We start from the raw sequence: 13180 nt of genomic DNA on the forward strand, positions 1-13180 counted from the left end.
ACTCTAAAGTTCAAATGAATCAGTTTGTGGGAATATGAAATATACTGTATATTATGGATTTAATACAAAGATTTTGTATATATATAAGGAAAGAGAATAAGCATTGCCTTATTTCTTAGGCTGCCCCGGGCAGTGAATTGGGATACTCTGTTAGAGGTCAGGCATCACCATTTTGAATGACTATGGTTCAGGAGGCAAAAATGAGTAGGCATGGCTCCTGCCTGTCAACATTTTGAGGTGGGTGATGAGGCTTTGGGAGGGGACTACACTACATTAGATTATCAGAGATTAATTTTTTATATTAAAAGCAGAGGGATCAGGTTGAGTCAAGGGGTCTACTAGACTATTAGGATTTTTTTTTATGTTGGAGCAGGCTTCAGGTTGGGTTGGGAGGATCCACTACATTACTAGGGTTAAAAAAAGTTTATGTTTATTGAAAGCTTCTATACTGCTACTAATGACTGGGGAGTCATTTCAGAGCGGTTTGCATGAGCTTCAGTAATGTTGTTATAATACAAGAGTTAAATATATGTATATCTTACCTATTTATACCATCTATGTACATATTCTATTATTATAGTTTCTGTATATCATATATTCATCTTGTGGGGGCAGGGATAATGGTTCAGTAGACCATCAAGTTTTTTTTTTCAATGTCAGGAGCAAGGGGGTCATGTCATATCAGTTCAGGAGACCCACTTGACTACCAGGGTGATTTACCCTTTGATGCTGCCTCAGATCTAGTGGTAAATATCTTGAGCTGAGCTCACCTTAAATTATCCTGTATACTTTTCTCATTACCCCAGAATGAATAATAGCCTCATTAATGTACATTTTAATAAGCTTGTACATTGAGAGCACAAGCACTGAGCCCTTTTCTGCATCATGTGCCCAATAAGTGCATACAGACTGCTTGGTTTGGCCCTGGGTAGTTTTTTACATCACACCTAATTTATTGAGGCATGAACTTTTGGGAGCAGAGGATTCACCTAATGATTAGAGCAGTAGGCTGGGAACCAGAAAGCCCAGGTTCAAACCCATAGCAGCTCCTTGTGACCATGTCTTGGGAGAAGGTAATGGCAAATTATTCATATATCATGCCAAGAAACCCAAAAAGGAGGGGATGGGGGGATTGTGGCCTAATGGTTAGAGCTACAGCCTCAGCACCCTGAGGTTCTGGGTTCAAGCCCCAAACTGCTTCCTCTGACCCTGCGCAAGTCATCCTCCATTGCCTCAGGTACAACAGATAGATTGTGAGCCTTCCAGAACAGATAGGGAAAAATGCTTGAGTACCTGAATGTATACTACTTAGGCAACCTCAATTGATAGGCAGTATATAAATAACTTAAAGAAAAACCAGGAGTCAGCTCTGATGCAAGGGCATCTCTGGATCTGGATCTGGATGTGCTTTGAAGAACCAGTGTCTAATCTATCAGATGCATAAAGTAAATTTCAGGACATGGGTACACATAAGGAAGATACAGTATTGGAAAGTGCAAGGCAGGATGTGGAGAGGGAAAGAGAATGGCTGCATAGTTAACTGACAACTGTGATGGGTGAGAGAGAACAAAACCCAGATGATCTCAGAGTACTTAAGTCCATTCACACCTGTAATGTGCCATGAATCCATTGCCTTTATTCAGGCTTAGGATGATGGTGTCAAACTTTTTGATGAGGTCCAATTCAGCAGTTTCATGTTGGAGTATTCTCTTTACATGTACCCATGTCCCAAACTTCACTTCATACATTTGATTAAGTTGTTATTATAAAACCTGCAAATGTTTCTAACAATCTCTGTATTCCAGTAAGATTTTCTTGAAGAGGACAGAATACAAACCAAATGGTTATAAAAGACATGTTCTTTTTTTATTTAAAAGCAGATCTCAATTACTGGCAAGAGACTTTTATATACATTTTTAATAACTATGTGGGGTCAACATTTAGATAACATTGAATCATTTAAAAAATTCCCTTATCTGGTAGTTAGACCCCACCCACCTAGAATACACCAGGCAGGGTAGGACACTGCCATTTTGATGACTTCCATCTGGAGGGAGGAGGGAAGGATGCCTATTCCTTCCTCCCTGCATTCTATGAGGTATGTCAGGGTCACAGGGGGTTGGGATGGATCTAGGCCACTGGGGGCACTTTTTGGGGGGGATTTGGCCACTGGACCACCAGGGCCTTGGCTATGCTTTTTGGGGAGGTTCGGGGTCTAATGGACCACCAGTACCTTTTGTGAGGGGGGCTGGGACCACCAGGGATTTTTTTTTAAAGACAGGAGGGTGGGAGCGGGGTCACCTGATGTTCAGGGGGGAATCAAGTTGGAGAGATTTGGGCCAGAGCCAGTTATGTGTGGTGGTATGCTTTTATTTTTTATAAATGCCAACTTTCCAGTCATTGCCTGAGCCAAACAGCATTCAGGCACTGACAGGAAAATTAGCGCAGAATAATGAGCAACTAATTGATGCTGTGATTTGAATATGGCATTAATTTGCATGCTCATTATTTTGAACATGTCACAGTAATTTTGTTGCACTAGGTTCACAGTAGAATTTGTTTCTACCACAAACCTTTGAGTATTGGCACATTATGACTGATATAATTGTACATGCCTTGATGTTATGCACTCCAGTACAGGGTTACGCTAGTATTCTATAATGAAATCTAGGCACCTTGGTTCTGTTATAGAATAGGCTCTTACTGCACTGCCTCAGGGTTCCTAAATGGAGGCATCCAGTTATAGAATTACCCTCTTAGGGTTAATTTTACTTTATCCCTAAGAAGGGTCCTAGGCACTGCTGTAATGCCAGAAGAGATTTGTCCTCCTCTGGCTGTCAGTTTTTCAGCCCTGATAATTAGTGAAGAAGACTGGAATTGGTCTCTTGTGGATCCTCACATGCACCTAAATTACATTTCCAAAATGGCTTCTTTTAAGATTATTTAAAAAAAATACTTTTAGAATGGTTCCCACAGACTTCTTTACAAAATTCAGTCACATATGTTTTACTCCCAATGAAGCTGTTAAATGTTTAAAAGGTATGAAACTATTAGTGGTAATATTAGTGTCATAACTCTTGCTATGTTTTTTTAACCAGGGAGATGAGGGACCTCCTGGATCAAAGGGAGATCCTGGTTCTTATGGGCCAAAGGGAGAGAAGGTAAGAGACCACACGTTACAATTCTATCTCTATGTAAAGGAAAACTGAAAAGCCAGAACAAATTGAACTACTAAATGGCAGTTTTATTAATGGACTGCCACTTGAAGAAAATTACAAATATTTGAGAATTCTTGAAACTTTGTAAATTCACATTGAACAAATTAAAAACAATTCTAGGGAAGAATATACTAATCAAAATGGAAAAATCCTAAAATCAAAACTAAATGGAGGAAGTATAATTAAAGCCATAAATGCATCGGCTTTACTCATACTTAGGCACATTGTTGGTTATAGTAAATTGGAAACAAGGAGACCTAGGTAACTTAGACAACCCCCCCGCTCCCCAAACAGGAAATTGATAATAATGAACAAGATTTTAATCCGTATAATGATGTTTCTGGCTTTACCTTTCATGGCAGGAATGTGGATGAGGTTTGTAGAGATAAAACAAATGTTGAAGAAGAAATAAGGGCCTAAATAACTATGGGGCTCATTTTCAAAAGAGAAAAACATCCAAAAAGAAGCATAAAGGGGCAGATGGATGTTTTTCTCCCCATACCTTTCCAATCCAGTATTTTCAAAACCTATACACTTCTCCCTCAATATTCGCGGGGGTTAGAGGCAGAGCCGGCCCGCAAATGTTGAAAAATTGCAAATAACTTTTTTGGCTGGCTCTGACCCATCCCCGCCTCCTTCCCGCCTTCCCCCCGGCATTCCACACCTTACCTGGTGGTCTAATGGGTTTTTGGGGCAGGAGCGATCTTCCTATGCTCCTGCCCCATGCAGATCACCAAGACAAAATGGCTGCGGGGAGTTCCCGTAGTCTCTCGAGACTACGACGGGAACTCCCTGCAGCCATTTTGTCTCAGTGATCTGCATGGGGCAGGAGCATAGGAAGATCGCTCCTGCCCCCAAAGCCCCCAAGACTACCAGGTAAGGTCTGGGATGCTGGGGGGAAGGCGGGAGCGAGGCAGGGAGGTTCGGAATGCTGCATTTCCTGTTTCCCCCCAAAATTGCGAATAACCAAATCCACGGATACTGAAACCGCAGATTTGGAGGGAGAAGTGTATTCTAGATGGATTTCTATGCTGTTTGTCTGCAGTTCGGCTAAACCTCAAGGAGGCGTGTTGGAGGCATGGTGTAGACAGGATTAGGGTGAGCTTATGACTTGGGTGTTTTTCTGCCATAATCAAACATTTAAGAATAAGTCCATGACACAATTTGGTCATTTGGGGTTAGACCTGTTTTAGTAATAAATAAGTACCAAAAATGTGCCCAAACTGACCAGCTGACCACTTATGAGATATAAACATGATCTCCCCACATGCTCCCACCTCCAAAGATGTGAATGCAATAGTACATATCTACCTGTATCATAACTTCAGATGATATGGGCAGTCCTATTAAAGCAGCAAACAGATCTGTGGAGTAGCTTGGTGATCAGTGCAGTGGACGCCAGAGAAGGGAACCCAGGCCCACATCCCAATCTAACTAGTACACTTGTGGTGGAAAGTATGAGCTACCAAAACCCACCCCAAACCTACTCTACTGATATGGAGTGGTATACAGTTCGATCCAGTAGATTTTGGAGGACTCACCATACATAAGGGGATTATGGTAAGATTTGTACTTCAGACCTTTTATATGAGGTTTACTGCCCCACTGCTCTCCTGGGATATCTGTGTGGCTAGTCTACTACAAATTCTGGCTCCTCCTACACCCCAATGGCTTGTTCTGTGCATTTTTCATTTGAACATTGTTTTTTTTTTTCTTTCAAAAATGGTCAAAAAAGATAAACGAACGAAGGTCAAAAACATCTAGAAATAGTCATTTTCAAAAACAAAAGATAGAAGTTTTGCTGTTTCAAAAATGGTCATTTTCTCTACCCATTTTTTGAGTGTGCTTCCGAAAACATTTAAACTCAGATTTAGATGTCATATTGAAAATGTCCCTCCATGTCTTGCACAACAAGGAAAAACTAATTATCAAAGTATGAATTGAAAAGTTAATCAGACCAATGGAAACAAAAGAGGACTATAAGAAGGAATGAATTAAGAGCAGGATAGAAAATTGGAAGAAAAACATTTACATGGGCATTATCTACACAGCATAGATGGGGAGTGTAGACAAAAAAAACCCATGGCAATGGCCGCACAATGGATCATAAAAATGAAAGCATTTCATCACAAGAACAAGCATTACAAACAAATGCTTTGAAAAAAAGGAATAAGATTTGTGAACATACCAAATGTCTGTTATGTAACAAAAAAGATGAAACAGTGGATCATGAAATTGGTAGTTATGGTAAAATTGCTCAAAATGATTATAGGAAACACAACGATAATGCTTCTTGAATAATATATTCAGAGCATGCAGGATGACAATTGAATCACCCAGACCTAGTGGCTGATCCAATCAAATGCTGCATATAGTTTTCCATTCCAAATTCTTTTTACTCAAATTGTCCTTCCAGATCAATCCATATTGGTCTAGGTGTTAATGTAGATCACCTCTACAACCAGGGCTTTAGATAAAGCTTCAACAGCTATATTTTTGGAAAGCTCTGGACTTCCAGAAATCAGTTGGCATACAGAAGTTTTTTAGTTGAAATAGACAATCAAGTAGTTATGTTCTACTTGGACAAGCAAGAAGGAACAGGATCTTACATTCACTGTTGGTAAGCTGTAAGGCTGTGTGAACCTGGTAAGCAATAAGTGAGAGGTTGAGTTCTACAGAGCTCCAGTGGAAGGAGAATCACAGCAGATGACAAGAATGACGAACCAAATGGAATATTAAATTAAATGTAGTGTTGCAATCTAATGAGGGAGCAGAATAACAGAGCCCAATGTGGTTATGTTTTGCCTGAATTTCTGAGCTTATCAACAGCTAAGAGTAGTTTCAAGTTTATTAGGTATCTTGATGAATCGCTTAATCATACTTCAAAGCGATGAGACAGAGACAGAAGTAGACAGAGAGCTGAATGTTGTCAGAAGAAAAGCAAAGAGATTATAAAGAGAAAATTGAATAAAACTGGGAGAGAGGAGAAGAGTATGGATGAAAGGTTGTAGCAAGAAGTGAAGAGCAGTTTTCCTTTAAACTGTATAAGTCCTCCATCTGCATTCCTACCTTGCTTCTTCTTTGTTATTGAAAGTTTTGCAGGACTCTTATTGAAAACATGATATTGAAGCATCACCCCTAGTTGACAAGAATGAGGTTGGAGAACTCCCAGATAGCTTAGAGGTAACATTGGGAAGAGTCTGTAGAGGAGGGTCATCAAAATAGCGAGGAATGAGGTAACTTATCATAGAGGAGCTAAAATTCAATTTTGCTTACAATGGCAATGTACAGTAGCTCTGTGAAATATGCCAACATAAACAAGTTATAACATCAAAATTATTCCATGGTGTAATATTTTCAGATTAGAAGACAGCTGAATGAATTGTAAATATATTGAATATACTGTATTAAGCAGAAATTTCCATGAAGCACCATATAATTGATTTTAACAAAGGACTGGGATCTGTAAATTACAGCACACTATGAATGAGGGCGAGCCCTGGAGCTAGGATAAACTGGAACCAGATAGTGGGTGAAAGTGAAAAAAATAATATTTATTTAAGGTAGGGGTCCTGTTCTCTTCACAAGGTGGGAGAAGAAAAATAACAAAAAGTAGTCTGTACATATAAGAATGCCTTTTCATGATCTGCTCCTGTCATACTACAGACTCTTAGCAAGGTAGCATACAATACTGAGTTCTGGTCTGCTTCCCCAGGGTACTAATAAAATCTTTAGCAATCAATATAGGCCAGCCTTCATCTGTCTGGATCAAAAATATTGGGATGCAAGACTCCAAATTGAACTTGGTTTATCTGGCTGTTGCATTTCACAAATATGTGGTGGAAGCATATGCTGTCAGACATCACTGCTTCCCTCTGGGCCTCCTTAACCTAACTGTGCTCTGAGCTTTTATACTTCTGGAACCATGACCTCCTGGCTCCACTCCTCTTGTTTCACTTCCACTTTGGGTAGGACTATGGGCTAGATTCACTATGGCCACAGATCCAATCCGATCTGTGAGCGATCCGATCTGTGGCCGTGGGGCTGATTCATAAAGCAGCCTAATGCAAATAGGGCCGATCGTAATCATGCCCCCAACTGACCGCACGGATCGCTGAACAGCAATCCTGAAGCATGCACAGATCATCTTCTTTGCCTGTAGATGGTCTGCACATGCTTACAGAACTTTGAGTTTTTGTTTTTTTTAAACTTTTTTACTTTATTAGCCTTTGGTTTTAACCCGCTTTAAACCCGTGGGTTAAAACCACGGGTTCGCACTGCAGGGAAGGGCAGGAGAGTCAAGGCAGAGAGCAGGGCAGTTGGAAAGGACCTGAGTAACTGGTCCTCAGCGGTCACTTATTTTTTGATCGGCCAGCCCAGTCAGTGTTCCTCATTTTTTTAGTGAATCGCTGCCTGCCTACAGTTGCATGCCGTTCCCCCTCATTTGCAAGTGCAGATCGGAATGGAGGTTGATCGGCACCAAGATTAGTGAATTGGGTCGCAAAGTGGTCTGGACATGATCGGTGTCCTTAGTGAATCTAGCCCTATCAGTTTTAAGGTAGGTTTGACACTTCGAGGAAGTGGCAGTGTTTTATAGACTCCCTTATATACCCTTCCCCTGTTGAGTACCTGCCATGTCAGGGTCCACCTCTCATGATCCCATCCCACCCTATCTTTTACCTCAAAACTGAAGGGTTGGAAGCTGAGGAACCATTGTATGATGTGTGCATTTGACTCTTTGCGGTGAGCCATCTGCTTGAAGGGTTCATGTTTATTGTTCACTTGATATCCCGCCAAAGCAAAAAAATCTAGACGGCTTACAATTCAAAAACAGAGAACAGAAGAAAGGAATGCTATAACATTATAGTAAAGTCCATTTTCATACAGGTGACTAATCATACATAAATACAAGTAGTCAGTCATACATAAAAACCAGTTGTGTTATCTTATCCAGATCAGTCTTCCTGAAGGGAGCAGTTAAAAAGCTATTTTTAACAAAATGGTTCATGATGAGCTAGAAGTGTCGATCCAGCAGATAATACTAGAACATCTCCAAGGCCCACATGACAACTAGAGCATCATGTTTCTATGTTTCTATTGGAAAGAGAAAGAGATAATGGTTACTACAGATGGGCAGACTAGATGGGCCATTTGGCCTTTATCTGCCATCAGATTTCTATTTTCTAATCACTGCTTAGTGTTTCTCAACTTGGTCCTGGAGTACCCTTTTGCAAGTCAGGTTTTCAGGATATCCATAATGAATATGCATAAACTTGATTTGCATACATTGCCTCCATTGCAACTTTCTTTCATGCATATTCATTGTGGATATCCTGAAAACCTGACTGGCAAGGGGTCATTTCAGGACCAAGCCATACTGTGTGGTTATTGCATTGTTACACATAGGAAATGTAATGCTGAACCATAATTTTCTCAATGTTATGTCAGTGTCTCATATTGTAAGTCTAAATGCTGAGGGATTCTACCTATTTTGCTGGATGACATTTAACTAGTGTTCAGACTAAATATACATACTAGTAAATACTAATGACATCTTTTATCTTTTAACAAGGGAGTACCAGGTGGTAATGGAGGATCAGGAAGACTTGGCAATACTGGAAATCCAGGAGAAAAGGTGAGGAGAGAGTAAGATGAAAGGACAACTGTATCTCTAAATGGGTACTCCAATTACATTTTCATAGATCCGCTCAAAGAAAATGTAATCCATTCTTAAGCTAGGAAGGATCTCATAGTGGTGCACTGAAACTGATGTAGAAAAGTCAGCTCAGCTAGAACCCTAGAAAACATAAGAACATGAGAATTGCCGCTGCTGGGTCAGACCAGTGGTCCATCGTACGCGGCGGCCCTTAGGTCAAAGACCAGTGCCTTACCTGCGTACGTTCCGGTTCAGCATGAACTTGTCTAACTATGTCTTGAATCCCTGGAGGATGTTTTCCCCTCTAACAGCCTCTGAAGAGCGTTCCAATTTTCTACCACTCTCTGTGTGAAGAAAAACTTCCTTACGTTTGTACGGAATCTATCCCCTTTTAACTTTAGAGAGTGCCTTCTCGTTCTCTCTACCTTGGAGAGGGTGAACAACCTGTCTTTATCTACTGTCTATTCCCTTTATTATCTTGAATGTTTCGATCATGTCCCCTCTGTCTCCTCTTTTCAAGGGAGATGAGACCCAGTTTCTCTAATCTCTCACTGTACTGCAACTCCTCCAGCCCCTTAACCATTTTAGTCGCTCTTCTCTGGACCCTTTCAAGTAGTACTGTGTCCTTCTTCATGTACAGCGACCAGTGCTGGATACAGTATTCCAGGTGAGGGTGTACTATGGCCCGGTACAGTGGCATGATAACATTCTCTGAACTGTTTGTGATCTCCTTCATAATCATTCCTAGCATTCTGTTCACCCTTTTTGCCGCCAACGCGCATTGTGCGGCCATCTTCATTGACTTGTCAACCAGTACTCTCAAGTCTCTTTCCTGGGGGGTCTCTCCAAATACTGCACCGGACATCCTGTATTCGTGTATAAGATTTTTGTTACCGATATGCATCACCTTACACTTTTCCATGTTAAACCTTATTTGCCATGTTGCGGTCCATTTCTCAAGCATATTTATGTCACGTTGCAGATCTTCGCAATCCTCCCTCGTCTTCACTACTCTGAATAACTTCGTATCGTCTGCAAATTTAATCACCTAACTTGTCGTACCAATTTCCAGGTCGTTTATAAATATGTTGAAGAGCACGGATCCAAGCACCGAACTCTGCAGCATTCCACTCGTGATGCTTTTCCAGTCTGAGCATTGTCCATTTACTCCCACTCTCTGTTTCCTATCTTCCAGCCAGTTTTTAATCTATGTGAGTATTTCACACTCGATTCTATGGCTCGCAAATTTTTCATGCGGAACCTTGTCGAACGCCTTCTGAAAATCCAGATATACTGTGTCACCAGGTCACCCTTGTCTATCTGCCTGTTTACTCCCTCGAAGAAGAGCAGCAAGTTCGTCAAGCAAGATCTTCCTTTGCTGAAGCCATGCTGGCTGGTCCTCATCAGATTGTGTCCATCAAGGTGATCAATAATGTGGTCCTTTATCAGCACCTCTACCATCTTTCCCGGTACCGAGGTCAGACTCGCCGGTCTGTAGTTTCCCGGATCTCCCCTCAAACCTTTCTTGACGATCAGCGTAACATTTGTCATTTTCCAGTCTTCCGGGACAGATTCTTCAGACTGAAGGGGACAACAAGTACGAGGGGGCATTTGGAGAAACTGAAGGGAGATAGGTTCAAAACAAATGCAAGGAAGTTTTTCTCACCCAAAGGGTCGTGGACACTTGGAATGCGCTACCGGAGGAAGTGATCAGGCAGAGTACGGTACAGGGATTCAAACAGGGATTGGACGGATTCCTGAGGGATAAAGGGATCGTGGGATACTGAGGGAGGAGCTGGGATGTAACACAAGTATAGAAAGCTAACCAGGTAATAAGTATAGAAACCCAACAGGTCGTGCATGTGCAAGACCGGAGGGTTAGGACTTCGATGGGAAGATAGGACTTCAATGAGAAACCAAGGTGGCAAGGGAGCCCCTTCTGGTGATTCAGACAGGTTGTGACCTGTTTGGGCCGCCGCGGGAGCGGACTGCCGGGCAGGATGGACCTATGGTCTGACCCGGCGGAGGCACTGCTTATGTTCTTATGTTCCCAATTTGATCGACAGATTGGCTATTAGTTGAAGCCCCTTTCAGTTCCTTGATTACCCTCGGATGGATGCCATCTGGTCCTGGGGATTTATCATTTTTAAGCCTATCAATCTGCCTGCATACCTCTTCTAGACTGACCGTCAACCCTGTCAGTTTCCCTTCTTCATTTCATGCGTATAGCCTGTCGACTTCCAGTATGGTGTGTATATCCTCTTCGGTAAATACAGATGCAAAAAATGTGTTCAGTTTGGTGATGGCTTTGTCCTCCTTTAGCACTCCCTTTATTCCATGGTCATTCAATGGCCCCACCGCTTCCTTCGTGGGTCGTTTCCCCTTAATATATCAAAAGAACGGCTTGAAGTTTTTTTGCCCCCTTGGCTATTTTTTCCTCATAGTTTCTTTTGGCCCCTCTTACCATCTTATGGCATCTGCTTTGATGTTGTTTGTGATTTTTCCAGTTTTCGTCTGTTTTTGACCTTTTCCATTCCTTAAACGAAGGTCTTCTTGTCTCTGATCGCTTTCTTCACCGTTACAGTGAGCTACACCGGTTCATTGTTCTTTTTCCTCTTTGATCTCTTGTTGATATGTGGTATATATATATTTTGCGCCTCGGTGACTATGTCCTTAAAAAGGGACCATGCTTGCTCTAGCGTTTTTACAGTGCTTATCCTCTTCTTAATCTTCTTCCCCACCATGAGTCTCATCCCTCCGTAATTCCCTTTTCGGAAGTTCAATGCTGTGGCTGTCATTCTGGATCGATGTTTTGCCCCCGTGTCCAGGTTGAAGCGGATCATATTGTGATTACTGCTTCCCAGCGTCCCTTCTACTTCTATACCTTGTGCCAGCCCTCGTAGTCCATTTAGAATTAAGTCCAGAATTGCATTTCCTTTCGTATTTTCCTTAACAAGTTGTTCCAGGAAGCAATCGCCTACAGAATCCAGGAACTTGGTCTCCCTACTGCAGCCGGAGGTGCCTAGGGTCCAGTCTATCCCCAAATTATTGAAGTCACCCATGATAACTGTGTTGCCTCCCTTGCAGTTGCGTTTAATCTCATCTGTCATTTCTCCATCAATTTCTTTGGACTGCCCTGGGGGTCAGTAGTAGAAGCCGATCTTCGTTTCCATTCTATTTGTTCCTGGAATTTTGACCTATACTGACTCTACCTTATTTTTCGTTTCCGGCATGTTCTTTCCAGTAGACTCAATTCCCTCTTTGACGTATAGGGCAATACCCCCTCTTTTTGACCTACTCTGTTACTGCGGTATAGCTTGTATCCCGGTAGCTCCGTGTCCAAGACGTTTTCCTAGTTCCATCACATTTCCGTGATGCCTGTGATGTCAAGGTTATCTTTTTGTGCCATAGCTTCCAATTCCCCCATCTTATTCCTTAGGCTCCTTGCGTTTGTGTACATACACTTGAGTTTGCGGCCTGTTACTTTCTTGCATTTCCTTCCCTCTTGTGTCCCTTTTGATCCATCAGGATTTCTGTCTTGCTTATGATCCAGTGCGTCTTCCCCACTATCTTCCTGCACGGTATCCTATTTCTCTCTTGATGTTGCTTGCATGTAGCCTCGTTCCATCTCCGCTGAGGTGGTCATCCTTCCTGAATAGCTTGCTCTTCCCCCAGAACGTCGTCCAGTTGAGCACAAAGTGGAATCCTTCTTCCTCACTCCAGCGCCTCATCCATGCGTTAACTGCTTGCAGCTCCATTTGCTTCTTCTCGTCGGCCCTGGGTAATGGCATGATCTCTGAGAATGCTACCCTTGGCGTTCTGGTCTTCAGCTTCCCTCCTAGCATCCAGAACTGGTCTTTCAGTCCTTCCCTGCTATAGTTCCTGTTGCTCATGTTGTTTGTCCCCATGTGGATCACCACCGCCGTATCTTCCTCTTCCACGCTGTCGATGATCCTGTCAATGCGGCTCACTATATCTTCTACTTTGTCTCCTGGTAGGCAGGTCACTAGCTGATCCTGTCTTCCTCCCGCTATGTGGCTGTCGACTTGTCTGATGATGGAGTCCCCCACGACGATTGCTGTCCTCTCCATCTTCTCTTGCCTCTCTAGCTGCAGGTCCGTGTCCCTGGTGTATGACCATCTCTCCAGCCATAGGTCTGTGTCCTCTGTGCACTTCCATCTTCCCTCATCCTGGCGTTGGCTTGCACCAAATTCTTATTTCTTGTGGTTGTCCTCCAGATGGTCTTCACTCACTGTAGGTGTATCTTGGTCCTCGCTCACTGTAGGTGTATCTTGGAAGCTCCATT

The 13180-nt window shown here is 42.3% G+C and overlaps 1 protein-coding gene across 1 annotated transcript in view; it reads left to right on the forward strand.

The window, feature by feature from the left end:
* COL6A1 (collagen type VI alpha 1 chain) overlaps positions 1-13180 on the forward strand; it is a 218504-nt gene that overhangs the window by 72575 nt on the left and 132749 nt on the right. The window contains exons 15-16 of the mRNA XM_033945115.1: positions 3099-3161; positions 8791-8853. Of these exons, the coding sequence (XP_033801006.1) occupies positions 3099-3161; positions 8791-8853 (126 nt within the window). The remainder of the gene's footprint in view (positions 1-3098; positions 3162-8790; positions 8854-13180) is intronic.

This window comes from Geotrypetes seraphini, chromosome 5, assembly GCF_902459505.1.
Source record: "Geotrypetes seraphini chromosome 5, aGeoSer1.1, whole genome shotgun sequence".
Taxonomy (NCBI): Eukaryota; Metazoa; Chordata; class Amphibia; order Gymnophiona; family Dermophiidae; genus Geotrypetes; species Geotrypetes seraphini.